At 35.1% G+C, this 24,437-nt stretch overlaps 1 protein-coding gene across 4 annotated transcripts; it reads right to left on the bottom strand.

Annotated features, from left to right (window-relative positions):
* Positions 1 to 1,019: 1,019 nt before the first annotated feature.
* On the bottom strand, positions 1,020 to 24,437 carry LOC107653599 (glutaminase kidney isoform, mitochondrial-like). 4 transcript variants are annotated; one of them, XM_016440345.1, is made up of 18 exons: positions 24,135 to 24,437; positions 15,472 to 15,562; positions 15,186 to 15,304; positions 13,813 to 13,942; positions 13,628 to 13,707; positions 13,317 to 13,480; positions 12,307 to 12,365; positions 10,738 to 10,770; positions 10,589 to 10,647; positions 10,092 to 10,158; positions 9,952 to 10,002; positions 8,552 to 8,728; positions 8,311 to 8,442; positions 8,131 to 8,223; positions 4,706 to 4,767; positions 4,520 to 4,596; positions 4,299 to 4,362; positions 1,020 to 1,969 (listed from the first exon to the last, which is right to left on the bottom strand). In XM_016440345.1, the coding sequence occupies exons 1-18, from the start codon at positions 24,290 to 24,292 to the stop codon at positions 1,816 to 1,818; spliced, it is 1,770 nt and encodes a 589-aa protein (XP_016295831.1). In that variant the 5' UTR covers positions 24,293 to 24,437; the 3' UTR covers positions 1,020 to 1,815. The 4 variants fall into 4 exon arrangements, with proteins under 4 accessions (XP_016295831.1, XP_016295830.1, XP_016295834.1 ...); XM_016440344.1 differs by having other exon boundaries at positions 15,472 to 15,568; XM_016440348.1 differs by lacking the exons at positions 1,020 to 1,969; positions 4,299 to 4,362; positions 4,520 to 4,596; positions 4,706 to 4,767 and adding an exon at positions 7,186 to 7,450 and having other exon boundaries at positions 15,472 to 15,568.

The following is a 24,437-nucleotide window of genomic DNA, read 5'->3' on the forward strand; positions in this document are numbered from 1 at the left end:
CGAGCGGGTGAAAAATGGTCTTTCAAGTGCTTTGAAGTAATCTCGGTAACAATTTACAGTAAGTTTCAATTTGTTAACATTAAGCAGATAATTCAGAGAATTCCTGTAGTACAATGAAAGTTCAGGTATGAAAATGGTCAGTCTAGTGCTTTGAAGTAATTTTTGTAGCACGTTACAATAAGTTTCAATTTGTTAACATTAAGCAGATAAGTATCAAATACAGGGAATTCCTGTAGTACAATGAAAGTCCAGGAACAAAAATGGTCCTTCTAGTGCTTTAAAGTAATTTTGGTGACACTTCACTAATGTTAACAACTGTAAAGTATAAAGGCACCAAAATACAGGCAATTCCTGTAGTACAATGAACCGGCAGGTTCATGAAAATGGTCCTTCTAGTGCTTTAAAGTAATTATGGTGACAGTTTACAATAAGTTTCAGTTAATATTAGTTAAGCATACAGGTATCAAATACAAGGAATTCCTGTAGCACAATGAATGGGTGCTCTTGGTGCTTTAAAATAATTGTAAAGTAACACTACAATAAGTTTCAATTTGTTAACATTAGTTAGATGGCTATCAAATACAGGAAATTCCTGTAGTACACTGAACAGGCAGGTATAAAAATTGTCCTTCTAGTGCTTTAAAGTAATTTTGGACACACTTTACAATAAGTTTCAATTCGTTACCATAAACGAAACTTATTGTAAAGCATATAGGTATCAAATACAGGAAATTCTTGTAGTATAATGAATGGGCAGGTGGAAAATGGACCTTCTAGTGCTTTGAAGTAATTTTGGTAAGACTTTACAATAAGTTTCATTCGTTGACATTAAGCACATAGATATCAAATACAGTAAAATCGAAAAAGGTCCTTCTAGTGCTTAAAAGTAATTTCAGTAACACTTCCCAATAGGTTTCAGTTAGTTAACATTAGGTAGATGTGTGTCATGAATGAACAATAATACTTTTACAACATTTATTAATCTTGGTTATTTGTTCATTTTTACAGATATTAATTCTCTACAGATTCTACATTTTAATTTGATTTTAAATTAATAGTACAAAATATCTTGAACCAATATGAATTAACAAATGAACAAGAATATTTTTTTTAATTGCTTAGATTAATAAATTATGTTTATTAGTATGATACCTAAATTAACTAATGTTAACTGTATTTGTAAAACGTATTTTGAAAAACTTCATGTAAAGTGTTACTTTAATTTGATTAAGAAAGATATTGAAAAACAAAGCAAACAAAAAAATTAAATAGAAATGCAATTTTTTTTGACAATCAAAGAAGTGTCATTTGAAACATATTCACAAGATGATACACATAAATAACTACATGTTGATAACTAAATGAAGACTAAAGTAGAGGATAAAGAAAAAGGTTAAAAAAATATCAGAATGACACATGCCTTCCAATGCTACGCTCTCCAGTCAAGCTGCCTTCTCCTAGATATCTTTTCTTAAATATCTGACATCATTATACATCTATGAAGGTTCTCAAACCATAAATGAATATACATTAACTATATACATGTATTGAGTATATTCAATTTATATAGTATATTTATGTAAAGATACGGCTAAATAAGACCTTTATGAGGCTACATTCCCCCGAGGGTAAGATAAAACAAAATGACCATGTTAAGGGCAGTTACACATCACACACACACACAAACACCACAACACAGGGTAAAGGGGCCCAAAGGCTTTTTTTGTGTTTTGCATGTTTTCTTCTCAAATGCGTACCTCAGACACACAGACTCACTGGGAAAAAACTGGAGTGTTTTAAAGCAACAGATCATCTCTACAGCATCCCGTCCAGATTCTTCTCGGCCGTCTCCTTGTCGCTGTCGGCAGTGGTCTCCTTAGGGCTGTAAGCGTTGTGATAGTCCTGCAGGATCGTTACGACGTCGTGATGGCCAAAATGAATGGCCTCGTCCATGGGAGTGTTACCCCACCTGTACAGGGATCAAACGGTAAGTTTAAAGCAGGGCTGCCCAAACTCGGTCCTGGAGGTCCGGTGTCCTTAAGATTTTAGCTCCAACCCCAATTAAACACACCTGAACCAGCTAATCAAGCTCTTACTAGGCATACTAGAAACTTAAAGGCAGTTGTGTTGAGGCAAGTTGGAGCTAAACTCTGCAGGACACCGGCCCTCCAGGACCAAGTTTGGGCAGCCCTGGTTTAAAGGAACAACATGTTGTGTGCTGTTTATTACTGTTTATTAGTCATTTCTTTGTGTGAAAAATAAAAAACAAACTCAAATGGAAGTCGATGGGGGTGGACATACATCACAAACATCAAGAATATATGATTCCTAACATTAAACTTCATAGATCAACTAAAAAAAAAAACTTTTTACTCAATTTATGAAGCTTAAAATACAAGCTTCTGCTTTTAAACCCTCCAGTGCACTTGTACCAGAACTTCCATAATAGATTAATAAAGGCTGGTGCTCTTTTTTTCGTTGTCTTTTTTCCCTCTCATATATTTTAGTAATCATCATAAATTATATATAATTTGAAAGCTTAAAATTAGTTGAAAAGCTCAAAATGAATCCTGCGAAAACCATTTTGAAATCAGACATTGCGTTACCATGGAAAAGGTACTTTTAAATCTTTTAGCCGTCTCCTCCCCCTTAGTGGGTGGTGTCAAGTGTCATATTACAAAATATATTACGGTATTTTACAATCTAAACTTTTTATAATCTTGACAAAATACATATCGTTGGAAAGCACTGAGTCTCAAAATTCCATATTTGGTTTTCTTTTGTGATAGAAGTAAAATTGAGAGAGGAATGTATACATTTGTGACAGAAAATTACATTTAAAAAAGCATTCTATGGAGTTTGGGAGTTGGGGGCTATTTTTGGTATAACGCCTAAACAAAATCTCATAGGAACCTCTAATTTTTTTTATATCAACTTCAAATTTGGAACATAACTTATTTATACATATGGCTTTAATTTTATAGCAATTTTAGAATAGAAGTATTTTTTAAATATTTACTTTATATAAATGTAAAAAAATGTATTCGAATTATAAATTAAATTGATAAAACTAATAAAACTTCAGCATTAATGTAAAAAAATTTATTTAATAAAAAATGATTAACTGTAACCACTGTGATAGTGTTACATTCACAATATTATACTATCCACAACTATTAATATGTTTTTCTTAACTGGAGAAGGTGTTCTATTTGAGATTTGTTCTATTTTGATAGTGACTTATCTATTTGATAAATTAACGGATAGTTAAGCACAGTGAATAGACACATAAATGCATTCGACTATATGAAAATATGTATGAAAATATATTCAAAATGGCTGACAATAAACAAATCAAGATGGTCTCCGAGACAATTTCTTGAATACAACTTTGAGAACATACTATAATATTGCAGTTTTGCAACAGTCTTGCTATATTTTGTGACCTACCTTTCATATAGGCATTTTTAACAGTGTTGTTACAAAATAGGCTCAGTGTTGTAGTATTTCACATGCATACCTGTCTCTGGGCACTGGGTTCACCTTACAAGCCTCTAGGAGAAAACGCACAACCTCAGTGTGACCTGAAACCCACAAAAGGGCACATTAGCAAGATTTCCACTCTGCTGGAGTTTGGGAGTTACCCGGTGGCTATTTTTGGTATAACGCCTAAACAAAATCTCATAGGAACCTCTAATTTTTTTTATATCAACTTCAAATTTGGAACATAACTTATTTATACATATGGCTTTAATTTTATAGCAATTTTAGAATAGAAGTATTTTTTAAATATTTACTTTATATAAATGTAAAAAAATGTATTCGAATTATAAATTAAATTGATAAAACTAATAAAACTTCAGCATTAATGTAAAAAAATTTATTTAATAAAAAATGATTAACTGTAACCACTGTGATAGTGTTACATTCACAATATTATACTATCCACAACTATTAATATGTTTTTCTTAACTGGAGAAGGTGTTCTATTTGAGATTTGTTCTATTTTGATAGTGACTTATCTATTTGATAAATTAACGGATAGTTAAGCACAGTGAATAGACACATAAATGCATTCGACTATATGAAAATATGTATGAAAATATATTCAAAATGGCTGACAATAAACAAATCAAGATGGTCTCCGAGACAATTTCTTGAATACAACTTTGAGAACATACTATAATATTGCAGTTTTGCAACAGTCTTGCTATATTTTGTGACCTACCTTTCATATAGGCATTTTTAACAGTGTTGTTACAAAATAGGCTCAGTGTTGTAGTATTTCACATGCATACCTGTCTCTGGGCACTGGGTTCACCTTACAAGCCTCTAGGAGAAAACGCACAACCTCAGTGTGACCTGAAACCCACAAAAGGGCACATTAGCAAGATTTCCACTCTGCACATAGAGAAAATTAGGTCAGGCAGAGGAAACAAACAACTAGTCAGAAGTCTGGGGGTTGAAGCACATGATAATATCAACAGTTGCAGAGTTTGATGAGTTCCTGGCACTCCACCTTCAGCAGCAGCTACATGAAGGGCCGTCCGAGAGTCGTAATCTCTCTGCTCCATATCCATCGACGATAGCGCAAACCTGCGCAAAGTGCAAACATACATGAAGTAGGCAGAAACTCAAGGTTTAAATTGCAAATTGTGTTCAGAAATGCAAAAATAAAAAAAGTGACTTATTAGTGGTGTGGTACCTTCTCAGAGCTGACACGTCTCCTGTGTAGGCCGCAAACAGCAGGTTGATAACCGACTTGACCTGGAAGAAAACAGAGGAGTCGTTTGTGGTACATTAACAACATCAGGACAAAATCATAGCGTTGCCAACTTAGCACAAATCGCTAAAAGATACAACTGGGTCGCATTTGGGGGGTGCAAAAAATGACATCAAAGTCAACTCATGAAACAAAACTAACACATACTTAAACAACAGTTTAAATGTTTTCAAAACAGGGATAAAGAAACAAAAAACACAGAGATAAATAAAATTTGTGTTTATCAATCATTTATTAAACCACATGACAAAATAAAAACAAGTCAACCTAGTTTAAAGGAGATAATCTTATTGGCACAAACAAATGGTTTTTAAAAAGTTGCAAATTTTTCACATTAAGTCACATTTCATAAAGTCAATTATAATACTGAAATAAAGCCAGTCACTTGAAAGCAAGAAAATCTTATAAATAAAACAAAACATCAAGTTCAAGTAGTCCGTTTAAATGATAGCAAGTGTAAAACATTTCTCAATGGGAAGTAACTTTTAATTCAGTACTTTTTAAGTACATTCATGGATTGGCACAGTGTCAGAAATGACAAGTGAGTCCTTAAACTGACAGTATAACAAAATACCTACAGTAAATATTTAATTCAAGTGAAAACTGGGTTACAGATGTAGATGATTTGAGCACAGGATTAAATTTGCATTGTGAAACCACTAGTCACACAATCGTTACTTTACCTGATCACAGTCGACCAGTTTCGCTCTGGTTAGTGTTAATCACTTGTTTGGTTTGTTCTTATACAATGTCTAAACTCCTTCCTTTTATGATTTACACATAATAAAACATTGCGGCTGCTAGACTAAACCCAAAGGACTGGAATTTATAAAGTCACACTTTAAAATTAAAGTAATTAAAAGTTACTTCCCATTGAGAAATGTTTTACACTTGCTATCATTTAAACTGACTACTTGATGTTTTATTTTATTTATAAGATCTTCTTGCTTTCAAGTGACTGGCTTTATTTCAGTATTATCAAAAGTCACAGATTTTGACTGTCTACATTAAACAGTTCTTTCAAATCCATTTACAAGCATTTCTTCACTTGAACCCCAATACTGCCTGAAATAAGTTAACAGAACCTGCACCAAAACTTACATTCAAAATACATTTAGACACATTTAAACATTTCGTTTAAACATTTAAACAAAAATTTAGACACATTAGGTAAAAAAGGGGGTCAACGAAAGAGCATAACTTAATTATGTACAAAAAATAAATAAATAAATAAATAAACTGTAAACGTAAAGAATAGTTCTTATGAAGGTATTTGTTGGTTATGCATCAGTTTTCTTAGAAATGTTCTTGGAAAGATGTGTAATTTTTGAGCAGCTAGCAGAAACAAAAAGAACTGCAAAAGTACTTATTGTTTTTAAACAGGCTTCCTGAAATTTTCATGTTGCTGTGTTCGGTTGGTTCAGTAGCCAATGAATAATTTACTTCTCTTCTCAGAGGCCAGATATCTCATCACATTAAATAAGTATAGGAACAAGTATTTTAACGAAAGGTGGGGGAAAACAGTAAACATATGACGGTCTTAATTTTTACAGTTTTTAATCAAAATACAATGAACAAAGAATCACAATATTACTGTATCGTTACCCAGATATTGATATCATATTGCATTGTTTGGGCCTTACTGATTCCCCTAACTGTAACATCAAAAAATTGCACGTAAGGTTTAAAGGTCTTTGGCGTAATTATGTACAAAAAATAAATAAATAAATAAACTGTAAACGTAAAGAATAGTTCTTATGAAGGTATTTGTTGGTTATGCATCAGTTTTCTTAGAAATGTTCTTGGAAAGATGTGTAATTTTTGAGCAGCTAGCAGAAACAAAAAGAACTGCAAAAGTACTTATTGTTTTTAAACAGGCTTCCTGAAATTTTCATGTTGCTGTGTTCGGTTGGTTCAGTAGCCAATGAATAATTTACTTCTCTTCTCAGAGGCCAGATATCTCATCACATTAAATAAGTATAGGAACAAGTATTTTAACGAAAGGTGGGGGAAAACAGTAAACATATGACGGTCTTAATTTTTACAGTTTTTAATCAAAATACAATGAACAAAGAATCACAATATTACTGTATCGTTACCCAGATATTGATATCATATTGCATTGTTTGGGCCTTACTGATTCCCCTAACTGTAACATCAAAAAATTGCACGTAAGGTTTAAAGGTCTTTGGCTTGCTTTATAGTGTGCATTTCAGACAAAAAACTACAAAACCTCCACAAACAAATAAATAACAAAACAATAACAAAAAAACAAAACAAATCAATCCCAACTAAAACAAAACAAAATACAATCCAATAAAAAATGTTAAAAAAGGCAAAACAAAACACAAAATCAACTAAAACAAAGCAAAACAAAACAAAACAAACAACAAACCAAACCAAACCAAAAACAAAACAGCCTCTCTAATGCCAAAGACTGAAAAACCAAAGAAAATGACTGGATGATGGGCTGACAAAACATGGAAGGAAGGGTGTGCGCTGTTGTCTCTTCTAGTTTCTTTCCGCCACGCTTTCCATCCTATAGACTACAGTGGAAGAACTGTCCTCGCTCGTTTCAGAAGGACAGACCTTTTTCCACACTTTGTCAGCGAGCGCTAGTTCCTTCTGAAGGCTTGTATAGTCCAGCGGTTCGAGATTCTGCTGCTGCTGTTGCTGCGGTTCAACCAATACGGACACGGATAGATTATCAGATTAGATTATTTCATTATGGAATTTGCTGCTTGGATTAGTATAGATGGCAGAGAAAGAAGAAAACAGGGAAACAGTGGAAACTTAAGCAAGCCAGTTAATCAGGTGTTATTTTGAAGTAAAGAGGCATAATGTCCATAATTATTTTATACTAATTATTTTATGTAAGTCAAGCAGTAAAATATTTAGCATCCTAAATTGAGGCACATGGATGGAAGTGGAGTTTAAAAGCAGAGAGTATGCTGGTCCTCCAGCAGAGGGCAGACAATGAAGAAGAAAAGAAATATGCATTCGCTAAGAGAAGTGAAATGTTCAATAATACAGGTTAACATTGCAGGATAGTTAGCATTATTTGGTTTGTCAGAACACATACATCAAAACATACGCACACACTCTCATTGTCACAGTAACAGGATCCTTTGCATAAGTTGCACCTAGAGGTGGGATATACAGTGGCCCCAAAAAGTTAATGGATGCTTAAGCCATGCTTAATGCACAAATTGAATTGCATTAGATAATAAACTGCATCATTATTTGTTTTGTACAACAACATTCAAATATTTAGAATGGTTATTGCCCACCCCTAGTTGCATCAGTTGCATGATTTCTGTGGTTGGAAGGTCGGATCTGTCACTCACCCGCTGGTCTCCGCCCTCTCGGCGTGGATCCAGTTTCTTGGCAAAATGCCGTAAATTATCATAGTTGTGGAAATTAAAGAGCTGGAGCAGATCCTGAAAGAAAAAGAAGACTTCAATCAATGTGAGCAAGAAAGCCACCATTGTAACAATACATTAGCTGAGATGATATAGATTTATTACCGTGCAAAACTGGATTCCTCGCACACTATTGCCCAATTTGTCAAGAGGAGGAGACCAACACATAATGCCCATCACATTGGGGACCACCAGCAGGATGCCTCCAGAAACACCTGATTTAGCCGGGAGACCAACCTACAGTACAACACACAACCTGAGTTTGTTGCAGACTGTGAACATGTTTTTCTTACATTGAACATAAAACCATCAGACATTTCCCCATGTGTGGACATGTGAAACTCACATGGAAAGCGAACTGTCCAGAGAAGTCGTACATGCCGCAGGAGTGCATGAGACTCAGAGTATCTCGTACAGCCTCGGGGTTCAGCACACGCTCGCCCGTGATTGGACAGAAGCCGCCGTTCGCCAGGGTAGCTGCCATCACACTGGCACTTTCGCAGGTTACCTCAATGGAGCACAGCTAAAGAAACAAAACAAAAACATTTAAATCATATATTTTCTGATATTTAAATATTAACATTTGCATACTGCATCTAAATATTTAATTGAAATAAATAAATACACATAATAGCACAGAATGTTTAAAGGAATAGTTCACCCAAAAATAAAATATTATGCTGAAAAATTACCCTCAGGCCACCCGAGATGTAGATCTTGGATCATTTGCTCCTATGGATCCTCTGCAGTGAATGGGTGCCGTAAGAATGAGAGTCCAAACAGCTGTTAAAAACATAATCCACAATAATCCACACCCCTCCAGTCCATCAATTAACATCTTGAAGCAAAAAGCTGCATGTTTGTAACAAACCAATCCATCATTAAGAGGTTTTAACTTCAAACCATTGCTTCCAGCTAAACTACCAGTGCTTCCTCCAGTGAAAAAGTCCATCCCGTTGTCCTCTCACCTCAAAATCCACCAACATAATTGTTTACAACTGTTTTGGACTGTTTTCACTTGTAAAACGGTGCTTGACCTGTGCAAATTTCTCTCCTGATTCAGACGAGACGACTATTTCACTGGAAGAAGCAATATTATGGATAGAGGACTCGTATTTTAGCTGGAAACAATGGTTTGAAGTTAAAAATGTCTTAATGATGGAGTAGTTTATTACAAACATGCAACTTTTAATCTAACTGATGGACTGGAGTGGTGTGTATTATTGTGATGTTTTTCTCAGCTGTTCAGACTCTCATTCTGACGGCACCCATTCACTGCAGAGGATCCATTGGTGAGCAAGTGATGGAATGCTAAACTTCTCCAAATCTGTTCAGATGAAAAAAAAAAAAAACTTGGATGGCCTGAGGGTGAGTACATTTTCAATTCTAATTTACATTTTTTGGTGAACTATTCCTTTCATTCTTTGTTGTAACTATTGAAAAAAATGGTGTAAAATACTTACAAAATCCTACAAAATCAATTTAATGTAGTAATGTGTTAATGCGGAAAATAAGTAACAAGTTAAATGTGGAATCTTTTTAACTTTCTTTAAGTTTGACTATTCAGTAAAATTTCAAAACAGTAACCATACTTTAACCAGCATATTTTTTCTGTATTTGTTACTATAAAAAAAAGTAATAATACATTTCTTAATTGTTGGAAGCCTACATGTCTATGCACATATTCAACATTCATTTCCAAATTGAAAAACTGTGTGCAAAAAAGGCTGTTTAACTTCTACTAACCTGGAAGTAAAGGTCCAGGATGGAGATCATATCTGTACCCTCTGGGAAACACTGGAAGAATGGGGGGGGGGAAATAAAAACTAATGTTTTTAGTGAATTGTCAATGGTCCCTAATTGCTATAAAATGTTTAAACGCATACCTTCTTTTCCTTCAAGTAGTAACCAATGGCAAAGTTTCTGTCACCTGACAGTCGCTCTGACTGAAACCTAACAACAAGAAAGTACTTACAGAAAGAACTTTAATTTTAAATGACAATAAAACAACTTTCTTCAATTTTCACAGATACTACTGGTAAATTTCATAAACAATTACAAAGAAATGGCAAGCAACAAACTTAAATGTGAATTTTTTAACATACTTCAATAATCTGTTTTATTCACAAAAAATGTTTTCAGTTGATTGTGTTTTGATATTGATAGATTTATTTAACATATTTGATTACTTTTGTATTTTAAATTTTGAAATGTTCATTTGAATACTACTGTTAGATATTTGTACTCTATTGTTTGCTATTTGTTTCTACTGTATGTTGTTTATAATATAATTGACTGTTTACTTAAATATTTACTTAATTGAGAAATATCTGATATTGAGAATAATGAAATTTCACTGCTATCAGCATCAAAAAACACTTACGTAGCATTGCTAAAACCAACATATTCATTTCCTGCCAAGTTCTTCATAAAGTTCATCACCTAAAACAAAACACTTCATTAAACACAGCAGCTCTCAAAATTATAAACAGTAAAAATCTAAAAAGAGTTATACTGTACTATTATACTTACATAGTCAAACTTCTCAGCGTTGCTTACGCTTTGCTGAAAGTCAAAAAGAAACGGCATGAATGTGTTATATCATTGAAACAAATTGTTTTGTAGAGTTACACACAAACTTCTTAATGCATAGCCATTCCGGTTAAAGGAAACATTATTAAACTAACACAATATTTATACATAGCCATTATAGACTGAGATTCTATAAATTAGATTGACAGTTGAAGTTAAAAAAAATCTCTACAGCTTGAGAAGCATTTCAAATGAAGAATGGAAAAAATAAAGGATTCTAGCTCACTAGATTTGAGTAACATCATTGAAAGAAATAAAGGCAAACAGTGTTTGTGTCCAAGTAAGTACTATTATTGCTGTGGAATCACAAATGTAAGTTGTTAAAGGGGTGTGGAAAAATCAGACAAAACTAAAAGTTTAAAAAACACTAAATTGTCAAGTAATTTGAACTGTGTGCTGTCTGTAAGTATGTTTTAGTAGAGTTCTAAAGAAACTCATGTAATGCATTGATTTGAGGCTCTAAAATACATTTTTTCCACATTGAAGAAATGTTTATTTACACACAAAAATAGTACTGTATCTTACTAAATACTTGAATTTTTAAGTTAAAAAGACTAAAAATTAAAACAAAAATAAAGCTGGATTCTGAAGTAATTAAACAAAATTACATTTGATTTTCTGTCAAAGCAATGAATTTGTCAGACTTGCGCTAATGTAGCTTAGCGTTAGCTTGGTTTGAAATTTGTTCAATGAGGAAAAACAAATAAATGAAAGGGAAATTACCAACGTCATTGACATGTTGGAGGGTCAAAATTTCCCACAGTTCCTAATGCTGTAAAATACGCAACAACAATAAAACCACAAAAAGCCTTCACACAGACATCACATATTACCATCTCGACAGGCCTGAGAAAGATGCGTATCATGCAGAGGATTTACCTTTAACACCACAGACGGTCATCACAAATTCATCAATTACTAAAAAAAGTTAGCTTGTTATAAACACATACTTGTACATGTTTGCAATATTGTTTATAATAGTGTTAACAGGTAAACAAAGCCCTGCATTTCTAATGGAGGTTTTAGCAAGGATGCTAACTACAGATTGTGACTATTTTCTAACATTCTGACTGCTCTCAGAAGAATAAAAACATTTGATATTTATATAGCGTATTTTGTCTTCCTCTCATCTCTCGTTTTGTTTCTAAAGTGGTCATTCTTCAATCACATTGCTCTTTCAAATTCGTTCTTTCTCGCATCGGTTTGCTCTTTTTCCCTTATCTTCCCCCATCCCATTTCCGTTTCTCTCTTCAATATAATCCTTTCAGCGTGATTATTCATAACCTTAATCTGATGAGAGAGGGAAAGTAATCAGATTAAATCCATTCGTCCCTCTGATCCGTTCTCATGTCAAACATCCACAAACACATCAAGCTAAACATTCGGCAAGGCACTTTTAGGTTATCAAATTAGGAAAAACACAGGAATTCTCTTGAACAAGCACAGCTATAGCAGTTTTGGGCCCCCATTTTATCAAAAAAAGGATGTAAAGATGAGAATGTGGTTTACCTTGAGGAGAGAAGTGCAAACTATGGCGCCAGCGTTTACCATGGGATTATGAGGTTTATCTGAAAAAGTAGATGAATGAATCAATAAACAAAGATGACTGTGAGCGTATGAAGCTTGTTTTTGGGAACATTAAAGGAACAGTTCACCCAAAAATGAAAGTTTTCTGGAAATGTACTCACCCTCAGGCCATCCAAGCTGTAGACGAGTTTGTTTTTTCACTGGAACAGGTTTGGATAAATTTAGCATTGCATCACTTGCTCATCAATGGATCCTCTGCAGTGAATGGGTGCCGTCAGAATGAGAGTCCAAACAGCTGATAAAAACATTACATTAATCCACAAACAATCCACACCACTTCAGTCCATCAGTAAACACATCTTGTGAAACCAAAAGTTGTGTGTTTATAAGAAACAAATCCATCATTAAGAGTTTTTTCATTTTAACCTTTGCTTTTGGCTACAATACGAGTTCTCTATTAATAATATTGCTTTTTCCAGTGAAACAGTCATCTCGTTTGAATCAGGAAAGAAATCTGCACAGATCAAGCACCGTTTACAAGCAAAAACAGTCCAAAAGAGTTCTAAACAAATATGTAGGTGGATTTTGATGTGAGAGGACAACAGGAGATGGACTTTTTCACTCGAGGAAGCATTATTATGGATAATGGGTATTTTGGCCTCATGCACCAGTTTAATAAAAAAAATTAAAAAAAACCTTAACGAAGGATTTGTTTATTACAAACATGCAGATTTTCAATTCACTAGATGTTAACTGATGGACTGGGGTGGATTACTTGTGGATTATTGTGATGTTTTTATCAGCTGTTTGGACTCTCATTCTGACGGCACCCATTCACTGCACAGGATCCATTTCTCCAAACCTGTTCAGGTGAACAAAACAAACTCATCTACGTCTTGGGTGGCCTAAGAGTGAGTACATTTTATTTTTTTTAGCAAATTTTCATTTTTGGGTGAACTATTCCTTTTTTAGTTTTTGCATTATGAAATTACCATCTTCGTTAAGAAAGAGTTTGTTGAAACGCAGACCGCTGGGTTCCTTCCCTATAAATCGGTGCACGTATTCAGTGCCGTGATCGTGAACAGCAACTGCGTATTTTAATGGTTTCACACACGATTGCAGACAAAATGGAACTTTCGTGTCACCCGCCGTGTACCTGTAACACACAAAACATCCGGTTTAGATTTTCAACAGAGCTCGGCATAAATGTTTGAGAAATCAAATTATGTTTACTAGAAAATATTAACAAAAATGAAGCGAAATCAAAACAATGTAGCAATTGTACTAAAGACAGAAATCTCACCGTTGGCCATCTACAGTGCACAGGGCAACGCCCCAGAGATTAGGGCTAAATTTAGCTAGCTGAGGAATGTAATCTGCCACCTAATACAATAAAAATGTGACAAAACAGAATGTAAAATAATCTGTAAAAAACAAATAGTATCAGAGATTCACACTGTGTTGGATTATCTTATCTTATAACTGTACCTGGCCACCCGACAGTGATTTAGCACTCTCATAAATTTGATCGATGTGAGAGGTGAATGACTGAAAGTCAGGAATGACAAACTTTTTCCGGAATGCCTGCGTTAGCAACACAATGTTGCTTTGCACACACCTGTAGGAAGAGAAAAGTGAAGATTATGATTTATCTTTATTAGCATCAGTATGTTCATCCAAATCCAAACAAACATGAACACTTACATAAAAAAAAAAAAGATTAAATACTGAATACAATATCGTCACTGACAACTACAATATCACTCAAAAAAATAATAAAAATAATAAAATCCCCCCAAAAAACCCTGTATGATGCAGTGTTATTTTAGTATTACTTAATCTACTATTATAGTTAATGTTTTTTAATTGGATTTTATTTTTAGATTTTCCATTTTCACTGTAAGTTTTAGTAATTTTGTTGTGTTTATCATTTGTATTTTTACGTTTTAAATAAGTAGTTGATGTAGTTTTAGTTATTTTAGTATTAAAAAAATTTCAGTTAACCAAAATATATATATTTTTAATGGTTTTAGTTTTAGAAACAATAATAATAAACCTGATATGATGCTATGTTCAGGCCTTAAGCCATTTTTCTCTATTTTCTGAGTGAAACTAAATTAATATACTGCAGGACTATAACAGGCCTTTACAAACTCAGTGACCCCTGATTTGATGTGTCCTTGGAAAATGGCTGATCTATGAAAGCTCATGCTTACATCCGTCACACGAATACGCTGTTTCCGTTCAGATCAAATCACAACTACGTAGGAAACAGATCCAGCATGACGCAGCTGACAGAACAGCATACGCTGTATACAGGGTGATGCGGAGGAGACAAATTGTTGAATAAACTCGGTTTTTTTTTTTTTTTTTTGCGCACAAAAAGTATTCTCGTAGCTTCGTATAATTGCGGTTGAACCACTGATGTCACATGGATTATTTTACCGATCTCCTTGCTACGTTTCTGGACTTGGGAACATTTCAGTTGCGTTGCTGTCTATGGGAGGGTCAGACAGCTCTCAGATTCCATCAAAAATATCTTAATTTGTGTTCCGAAGATGAACGAAGGTCTTAAGGGTTTGAAACGACATGAGGGTGAGTAATTAATGACAGAATTTTCATTTTTGGGTGAACTAACCCTTTAAGTAACAGCGACGGGTTTCAGCCATCTCAATAGTACACTGACTGCAGCAACTTCATGTTTAAAGGCTAAATATGTTAAATGGATGCTCAAAAATCATCCAGGAACTAGAAAAAAAAACACTACAGCCAATATATTCTTATTAAACAAAAAACTAAGTCAGTTGTCATTTCATCCTTTAAGCAAACAGGGTTAAGTTTAATATTGCCCATTTATTTACTTTTTGAAGAGATGTCGATCCAGAGCACCATCTGATGTGGTCTTCAGGGTGACTTTTAACATCTCCATACACTCCTTAAGACGAGGGTCTCCAGTACGCAGACCTGTGGCTTTCAGGGCCTGAAAAACAACAACATTTAGCCTAAATTTACAACAAATCTTGTTTTGTTTAAAACCCAATGAACTTGAAAACTGACAACTATTTGGTCTATAAACCAAGATATGTGTTATAAGAGATATGGTAGCGATGGCCTTGCTCTTCTTGGCCAGCTGGTGTTTGGTTTTACCGTGGTAAATTTGTGAGCTGGAATTTTCTCCTGGCCATCTGCAATGGTGTAAAACAGCAGATCTTCCAGGCTGGGCAAAATGCCTGCCTTCCTTCTCCTGTGATGTGAACAGATACACAGAGAATACAGTAAGCAGACAGAAAACTAAAATAGACGGTATACTCAACAAAAAGGGTTTATCAGCAGCAGGAGATGTCGTACTGAAATTCCATGTCATTTTAGTTTCAGAATTATTACTCGCAAAATGCCAGTCAGTAGGTTTCAGATTGGATAACAAAGTTGTTTTTGAATTAAACCAATTTCATCTTCTTTGTAATTTTCAAAAAATGTCAGACCCAAAATATACTCTATGCAAGTAAAAAGTCGCATTCTCAAAGTCTGCCATTAGGGGTGCCATTAGCGTCTTCTTCTTGGTCAGTTTTCTCTATTTTTTAAACTGTCAAGGAAGATCAACAGTTTGAGGAGAATCTTGCTACGCAAGGTATTTAGAATTGGGTTAAAGTGATTAATTGTTAGTTAGCTAGATCACATCAACATAAGCATATCTGCTTAAGGGACGAGTGAAGGGAAAATGCGTTTTACCCCTGACTGACATTGTGAGATCATCTGAAACCCATTTTTTTTCTCAGAAAAAAGGTTAGTCTGTTAGAAAAGGTGGTTATTTAACATTATTCAGGTTTGCGAAAGTTAACATGTTAAGCAGGAGCCAAGTAAAGCATTTGGGAATAACATGTCCAAGGACTTCCTACAGTAGATCCAGAAGTTCCAATGGATTGCATTCTGGGATAGCTACACAATACAGGCTTTGAAAGCACTCTGGTTTACAGTCTGACCACAAACCATCCAGAAATGAACTTAAGAGTGTCTGGACATTATTTACGTTGGTGGAAAAATACTGTTCTAAATACATTGTGGGTTGAAACAATGGCCACCAATAGCGGCTCAAGACCTTTGTGATGTCATTTCGGGATGATACATATGGTTCTAGAACACAGAATGGGAATGTTCTTCAGCGGGGAAAACCAAGCATAGCGTTTTGTAAGAAATAACTGGAAGAAAGAAAAAAAAACACCAAATAAAATGAACCAGATACTTACACAACAAATGCAAAGTATGCAGACAACCGAGAGAGAGAGAGAGAGAGAGAGAGAGAGAGAGAGAGAGAAAGAAAAAGAAAAAACAGAAATGAATTAGACATCCAGACATATAAAACACTGGAAAAATAAATAAACACATAGGAATGCATATGTATTATTTATGCAGTTTCTAAAAACAAACTGACCTCTGATTTAATTAAAATAGAGATACTAGGTTAGTTAATGACAGACCCACAAAGCGCAAATCAAATTATAACAAGAATTATTTTAATGATACTACTAATTATACTATTGTTTATAGCTTTTGGAAATGACACAGAGGGGAAATAAATCTCAAAACATTCAAATTTTGGTTGATAAATCGGTTTTGGAGATTTCAGCCTACAGTCCAGACCAGTGCTGGGGAAAGTTACTTTTCATTTCATTTCATTTCTTTATAAAGCACAATTAAACACAACAAAAGATGAGACTGTAACTTAGATTTAAAATCACATACGGAAGACACAGATCTCACAGATAAGGGAAGACTGTTCCTAGCCTAGGCTAGGACCGGACACTGCAAACATCTCTCAACTTCAATCATGATCTTGGATATGACAGAGTAATACTGACTGAGGATCGCAAGCGTCTTTTAAAACTTTTAAAAGTAATACATTACAATATGGAGTTACTCCATAAAAAGTAACTAATTGCATTACTCAGTTACTTTTTATGGACAGTAATGCATTATGTTACTTTTGCATTACTTTTTTTCACCTGGGCTGGGCTTGCTTATTTGTTTTTAATAACAAAAAACCAAAGGTAATATATTTGGCAATTGTAAAGGCCCTTTCACACCAAAAGTGAAATGAATATGCCTCAGCCTCACTCCCCATTTCTCTCAACACAGGGACGGGCATGTCAGTGAATATTGTTGTATATTGTTCTAAATTTAAAAGTAATGCGTTACTTTACTAGTTACTTGAAAAAAGTAATCTGATTACGTAACTTGTAATGCGTTACACCAACACTGGTCCAGACTATTGATAAAAAGCTATCAGACACACACTATTGTGTACAAACACAGCCAGCGCTCTGATGACCTGGCAAGGCATTAAACTAGGACACGTAACCTAGGCCTGTCGCAATAATCAATATACTGTATCAACTTATCGCACAATATATGTGCATGACTTCAATAATTTTTGGTGATGCAATATATCGCCCATTATATTTACTTAAAAAATTAATGTCACCATGTTTTGTACATTCCACTTGTGCCAGTGTCTTTTGCAGCTTCTCGTACATAACGTGGTGTAGTCATGAGGTGCTAGTTCAAATTTAAAAAATGCTTCTACAAAAAAAGTTTCATCAAGTTTGTGTTTTTCAGCAATAGTGTGCACCCTTAATTTACAGAGAAAAGAAGGTCAGGGAAAATCTGTAGATGGAAAAATCTCCAGACAAGACATTTTAATTTTTTTCTACTTACTTTGCACTTTTTATTCAGGTTTTTTAAGGTATCTAATATTTTGATACTTAATTTCCATGATCTAAATATTCTTAAAAATTAAAAGTTTGTTGTCATTTGGAAGTGTGTAGGCCTTATTGCATTATTATGCTGTTACATTATGATTATATAGTCAGTGGCATAAAATGGTCTTTAAAATGACAATAATATCGCTTATCGCAATTATTTCTGGGGCAATATATCGCACAATAAAAAGTTGTTATCGTGACAGGCCTAACGTAACCTGACGAGAGCAGCCACCCCTCCCGTCCCAAAGGCGAGATAAGCCTTCACTTCCTAGCAAGGTCTCAGTTCTGATCCTCGCTAATGCACCACGCCAAACGTAATCTCTGATGCCGCTATTTTTACACACAAACACACTGGAAATAATCCACTTGATGACACAGCTAAATAAACACACCGTTTATTTGCTTTAATGATGGGATGAGTTATGTGAGATGAGAAAAGTTGATTAGCATCCCCACTGGATTGCTTCTGAAATGTATAAACAATTATACTTCTAATTTAAAGTGTCACCATTTTTCAAAACATAATACGTCTACCTCTTATAAGTGTTTTTTTTTCTTTTTCTTTTTTGCTAATCTACTTGTAAACAACGTACAGACCCTTATAAAAAGTACTGTGGTGGTACCACGGTACTGAATGATTACCATATTCAAGTACAATGTGAATATTTTAAAAAGAGTGTGTCTGTGTGGCAGGTAAAAAATTAGAGAAAGAGACATAGGCTACGTGTGTAATATTTGTGTATTTGTAAGAGAAGGTTTTATGTTTATGTGGGGAAATGTCTGAAAATGCCTCCAGAAGAATTGCAAACCATATCAAAACGTCCTTGCGGGGACAGCTGTGTGTGTGTGTGTGTGTGAACACGTGTAAGTGAAATGATTCTGTAACAATATCTTCATTATCTTCTTCCACTTCAACAAGAATTGGTCAAACAACCAGCAAAACAGCTGATATTCACATAGAATCGCATGCTTATAGATCCACTGCAACATATTTTGGCCTGCAGCAACTAAAACACCAGAAAATGAACCAGCTGCCACAAACTGAAAAATACCGTGGTATGGTATTACCATGGTTTTCTAATCGAATATCCCACTATACACACAAAAAAAACAAAAAAAAAGTGAAATTACTATTTCCATTCACTGTTCGCAGGATTCATTTGGCTCAAGATGGTGGGCACAAACTGGCACAATTTCACTGCAGCAATGCATGCAGAGATGCCAGCGTGACACACACACACACACACACACACACACACACACTGACTCATGTGTCAGCTGGTGCCGTCATGTCAGATAAACCTCGGATGTCAGGGAGTATGAGGTGATTCATTTTACACTCCCTTTAGTGTTCACAGGGTTTGCGTTGAGACCAACAAAAACCACTTAACTAAGTAAAATTAGCATTTATTTTAGTATAAATCAGTATGAAAATGACATATGCACAATATATGGTTCAAATTACTGATATCTAAAAAGGCATATTTTTAATTGATCAATTGGTCAATTTAGCCCACACTAAACGACGATAATGTTCTTTTTATTATAATCTCGCACTGCAGATTTGTCATCTGCCACTTTAAATGTGCGAGTTGGATGGATTCTGATTGGCTGTCAAAGTTTTTATTGTTCATCAGCAAGAAAGAATCATTCTGAAAGTGATTCTAACGATATTGTTTCTCTGCGCCATTATTGTTATAATTGACCTCCGTATTCCAATAAAATTACAGCGATTATTAAAACTTTATAAATTTAGTTATCATTACAGTTTGTTATTGGTGTGAAAGGGCCTTCAGAATGTGATTTTTAACTCTTTTTGTAAGCTAGGTTTGTAAGTGCAGCAGAATTAGTGAACTTTTGGCGAAAATTTTCGGGCAAAATTGTAGAAACATTTACACCATCAAGCGAAACTCCCAATTTTGCTGATTCCTTTAGAAATGACTAGATTTCGTTTGCAATTTTTTGCAGTGCAACAATAAATGCTATAATATTGGATAATATTTCAATGCTTGAGTTTATTTGAAATTTGGGATTCAAAATGTATCGGTAATCAACATTTAAAGGGGTCATATGATGGGATTTCAATTTTTCCTTTCTCTTTGGAGTGTTACAAGCTCTTGGTGCATAAAGAAGATCTGTAAAGTTGCAAAGACTAAAGTCTCAAATCCAAAGAGATATTCTTTATAAAAGTTAAGACTTGTCCACGCCCTCCTAAAACGCCTCGTTTAAACACGCCCCCACATGTCTACATCACTGTGTGGGAAGATTTGCATAACACCGCCCAAATGTTCACGCAAAGAAAGAAGGCGTAACCTGGTTGCTGAGGAAATACATCAACTTCGTGCTGTGGATTGCCGGATCGGCTTTCACCGTGGACGAAGCAGTGTCCAGCCCGGGGTCGTCACATGTGGTTGCCGCATGACCGCCGGACGCTCCTTCGTTGAATCCGCCGGCCGCGCCGTTCTCAAGGCCGCCTCCGCTCACTCAAGCCCGGCGTGTATGACGCTATGTGACACATTTTATGGAAGACTGTTTCCTGAAACTGCAGAGTAGCATACAATGGGTCTGTGCTCAAAGGCTGTTCTATAAAGTGGGGCAGTTCCAACTTTGCAAGGACAGTCTGGCGCTTCTGACTCACAGCCTGTAAGTACATTTTTTATATTTAAAGAATTTGCCACTGATGATTCAAACGTGAGTAGCGCTTGTTGTTTGTCGTTTCTCCGATCACAAATGCAGACATGGTTTTATGTTTATGCGGCGCGATACGCAACGCAAAGCGTAAAAACACAGTATAAGTCATTATAATCAGTAATTATGTCCCCACTGGATGCAACAAATGCCTCGTTTGTAATGGGTTTTATTGGTTTTGTCACGTCGTGCCGGGAGACGGCATCACAATATGGTAAGGGGCGTAACATTAACATCACACGCTTGAGGTATTCAGCCAATCACAACGCACTGGATAGCTGGCCAATCAGCGTACACCTCGCTTTTCAGACCGATGAGCTTTGTAAAAATCGACGCGTTTCAGAAAGGCGGGGCATAGAGGAGCAACAATAATGTACATTATGTGGAAAATAATGTTTTTTTAACCTTAAACCGCATAAACACATTTCATTATACCAAATACACAAAAAAATGTTATTTTTAGCAACATCATATGAAAAAAAAAATTCACCCATATAATGCTAGGCTGCTCTGATTGGTTGCCAGTGTGGTTGCTATAGTGTTCTGGAGATTAAATGTAAACATGGGATTTTTTCGCCCTGTTTATCGTCTGCCAGGTGAAAAATCAAAGTCATAACACCAATTATCTGGTGCAAATACATTTGAATAAACACGCTTTGTCTGGTGTAAAAATGAAGCTATCAAGAGGCCACATGCTGGGTAAACTCCCTCAGGACAGAAACCTGACACCCACGCATTACAGAGTAGAGAATAAGATTGAGGCCCTGCTAACATGCCTGAGAGCATTATATGATGCTTATGAACACAATGAAAGCGAAAGTTTGATGTGTAGAGAAAGAGATTAAAAGAATATCGGGTTCACCAATGAACTATTGGTGTGTTCAATCAATGAACCAAACAGCTGGGCTAAAAAAAGAAGGGCTGACTTCACAGAATTAATTTAGCATCTGGCTGAATGTGAGGTTGTCAGTGACAACCAGTTTATGCCAATCTCTAATGATAATTACTAAGGTGTGTTCCAAATCCTTGTGTGCCGACTACATAGGCAACATTTTAGGCACCATATGTGTGATTCTGAAAAGACTGTTCTAAAGCAGTGTTTCTCAACTGGTGGGTCGCAAGACCGCTCTGAGAGGGTTGCAGAATGTGCAGATGAAGAAACAACATTTACAACAAAAACGTAGGCCTAATTCTAAATGGTTTTCTGATGAGAGACTTTTATTTTGAAAGACGTGCGTGAAAGCTGTTGACACTTCTGCCAGATGCAGTTTAAGAAAAGTGTGCCAGAGAAAAATGCGCTTCAGTACCTGCTGTCAGATGAGATGTTTTCAGGCTTAATGTCAGTGTCACTATTTTATTGTTATTTTTGTAACTTGTTAAAAAAATAACTGTTCTACTGTTGAGAACCACTGTTGTAAAGGAAACAATAATCATGCTGGCTTCTAAGACACTTAATTTGGCTTAATTTTATGTGGAAATACCAATCCCAGAATGCACTGCTCAGTGGAAAAATCCATTCAAGATGGTGGATGATATCCATAATATACTAATACTTCATTACAGTACTTTTAGTTATTCTAAAAATAGTTTAATCTAATTAAAACAAACTATTTTACTTAATATTTACATATTTTAATGCTTAATGTATTAAGCCCCGTTCACACCAAGAATGATAACTATAAAGATAACTATAAAGATAACGATATTAGCGTCCACACCAGCGAACAATATCGTCTGTTTATTCTAAGCGCACGCGCGTCTGTCGCTTTAAATTCTCGAGCTCGTTACAGTAGGATGGATTCTGATTGGCTGTCAATTTTTTATCGTTCATCAGCTGGAGAAAAATCGTTTTGAAAGTGATTCCAATGATATCGTTTCTCTTTGTCTTTATCGTCATAGTTGTGGTGTGGACTCTGCTATTCTTTAATATTGAGAACGATTTTTAGAACTATATCTTTATCGTTATCTTTATAGTTATCGTCCTTGGTGTGAACGGGCCTTTACTGTTAGCTTACCAACATGCTAAATGCAAACTACTGAAAGCAATTGTGAATTAAATTTTATGTTGTTAGCTTAGCAACATGCTAATAGCAAACTTTCCTAAAATCAATTGCAAATCATATCTCCTGATGTTACTTGCTTCGAGTATTAATGTTAGCTTAGCAACATGCTAACAGCAACTACTGAAATCAATTGTAAATCAAATTCCTCTGTGTGCTACTTCCTTATCTGCGTATTACAATGTTAGCTTAGCAACATGCTAACAGCAAAATCTCCTAAAATAAATTTCAAATCATATCTCCTGTGCTACTTGCTTTTTTGAGTATTAATGTTAGGTTAACAACATGCTAGCAGCAACTCTACTGAAATCAATTGCAAATCGTATCTCTTGTGTGCTTTTTTTTGTTAAATATTAACGTTAGCATAGCAACATGCTAACAACAAACTTTCCTAAAATCAATTGCAAATAGTATGTCCTGTGTGCTACTAGCTTTCCATTGATGTGTGGTTTGTTAGGATAGGACAATATTTGGCAGAGATACACCTATTTGAAATACTGGAATCTGAGGGTGAAAAATCGCCTTTAAAGTTGTCCAAATGAAGTTCTTAGCAATGCATTTACATACATATAATATTTTTAATAAAAATGTTACAATTTTAAATATTAAAATATACAATAATTATAATATGAAAAACGCTTTAATTAAACATTTTACAATTTAATAAAATATAGAATATAGAATTTCTTAAAGCTGTCAGCTTGATTTTAGAATTAGACAAGGATTGACATCATCAGCTGATTTTAATTAGTCTACCATTAATTTATGCAAATAAAGACCTTTTTAAAAATAGAATAGTCAATACAGGTTGATCAGTTACTGATTCTTAACATTTGGTCTCCTCTCAAATATTTTGGTTAGAAATATCTGAAAGATTCTAGAACATTCCAAAGGCCCATTATCCTGATTCATACCAAGAAATGCATTGTTTCAATTTTAAAAAATGCTTCAAATGTATCAAAACCCACCCTTAAAAGCCCAACCTTTCCGATTATTCACAGAGGACATCAGAGACGCACGCCTCTGGGAATTTGGCCCCCCATCCATTGTACAAGCTCTTTCTCTTTGTGCACTCTGTCCTAAACATCTCGACCACCTTACAGTTCATCTAAAATATCTAAAGCTATAAATATACCAGAAAAATCCCCACATCCATCATCGTGAACTAGGCCTAGGAATCATGTGTAGGGAATGTGGGGCCCCCATATGAATGAATGAATGAAATCCACCAAATTTTAAAGTGAAACCAAACCTGCTATCAATCAACCCCCCTCTTATCAAGCAGGTTTTGAGCTCTACTCACTTCTCGTTGGCCGCATCTGTCTGCATGCACAGGGATCGTCTGTATGAAGACGCGCATCCTCCGGTGGCTGCTGTATTATCTGTATTATTTTTCCAAAGGCGCCTTAGACTGGGCTTGCAGAACTCCTTTAACGCCCTCGAGAACCTAAACTGTAACATTTCAAACTCGACAAGCTAAACAGAATGATTTCCGACAGTAACGCTAGTAATATTACACCGTAGGTTATGAGAATGTCGCTCTTTTAGACAGCCGTGCCGGTTTCTTCACTCGTCTCTCGGTGCGTATTCAGTATTCACGGACAGA

This window comes from Sinocyclocheilus anshuiensis, unplaced genomic scaffold, assembly GCF_001515605.1.
Source record: "Sinocyclocheilus anshuiensis isolate Anshui unplaced genomic scaffold, SAMN03320099.WGS_v1.1 scaffold1079, whole genome shotgun sequence".
Taxonomy (NCBI): domain Eukaryota; kingdom Metazoa; phylum Chordata; class Actinopteri; order Cypriniformes; family Cyprinidae; genus Sinocyclocheilus; species Sinocyclocheilus anshuiensis.

Coding starts and splice junctions, on each gene's coding strand:
- LOC107653599 (XM_016440344.1), bottom strand. CDS start 24,292: ATGTTACAGTTTAGGTTCTCGAGGGCGTTAAAGGAGTTCTGCAAGCCC. Junction 13,943..15,185: donor GATCGACATCTCTTCAAAAA/GTAAATAAATGG, acceptor CTCTTCCTACAG/GTGTGTGCAAAGCAACATTG. Junction 10,159..10,588: donor GTTGGTTTTAGCAATGCTAC/GTAAGTGTTTTT, acceptor TCTTGTTGTTAG/GTTTCAGTCAGAGCGACTGT.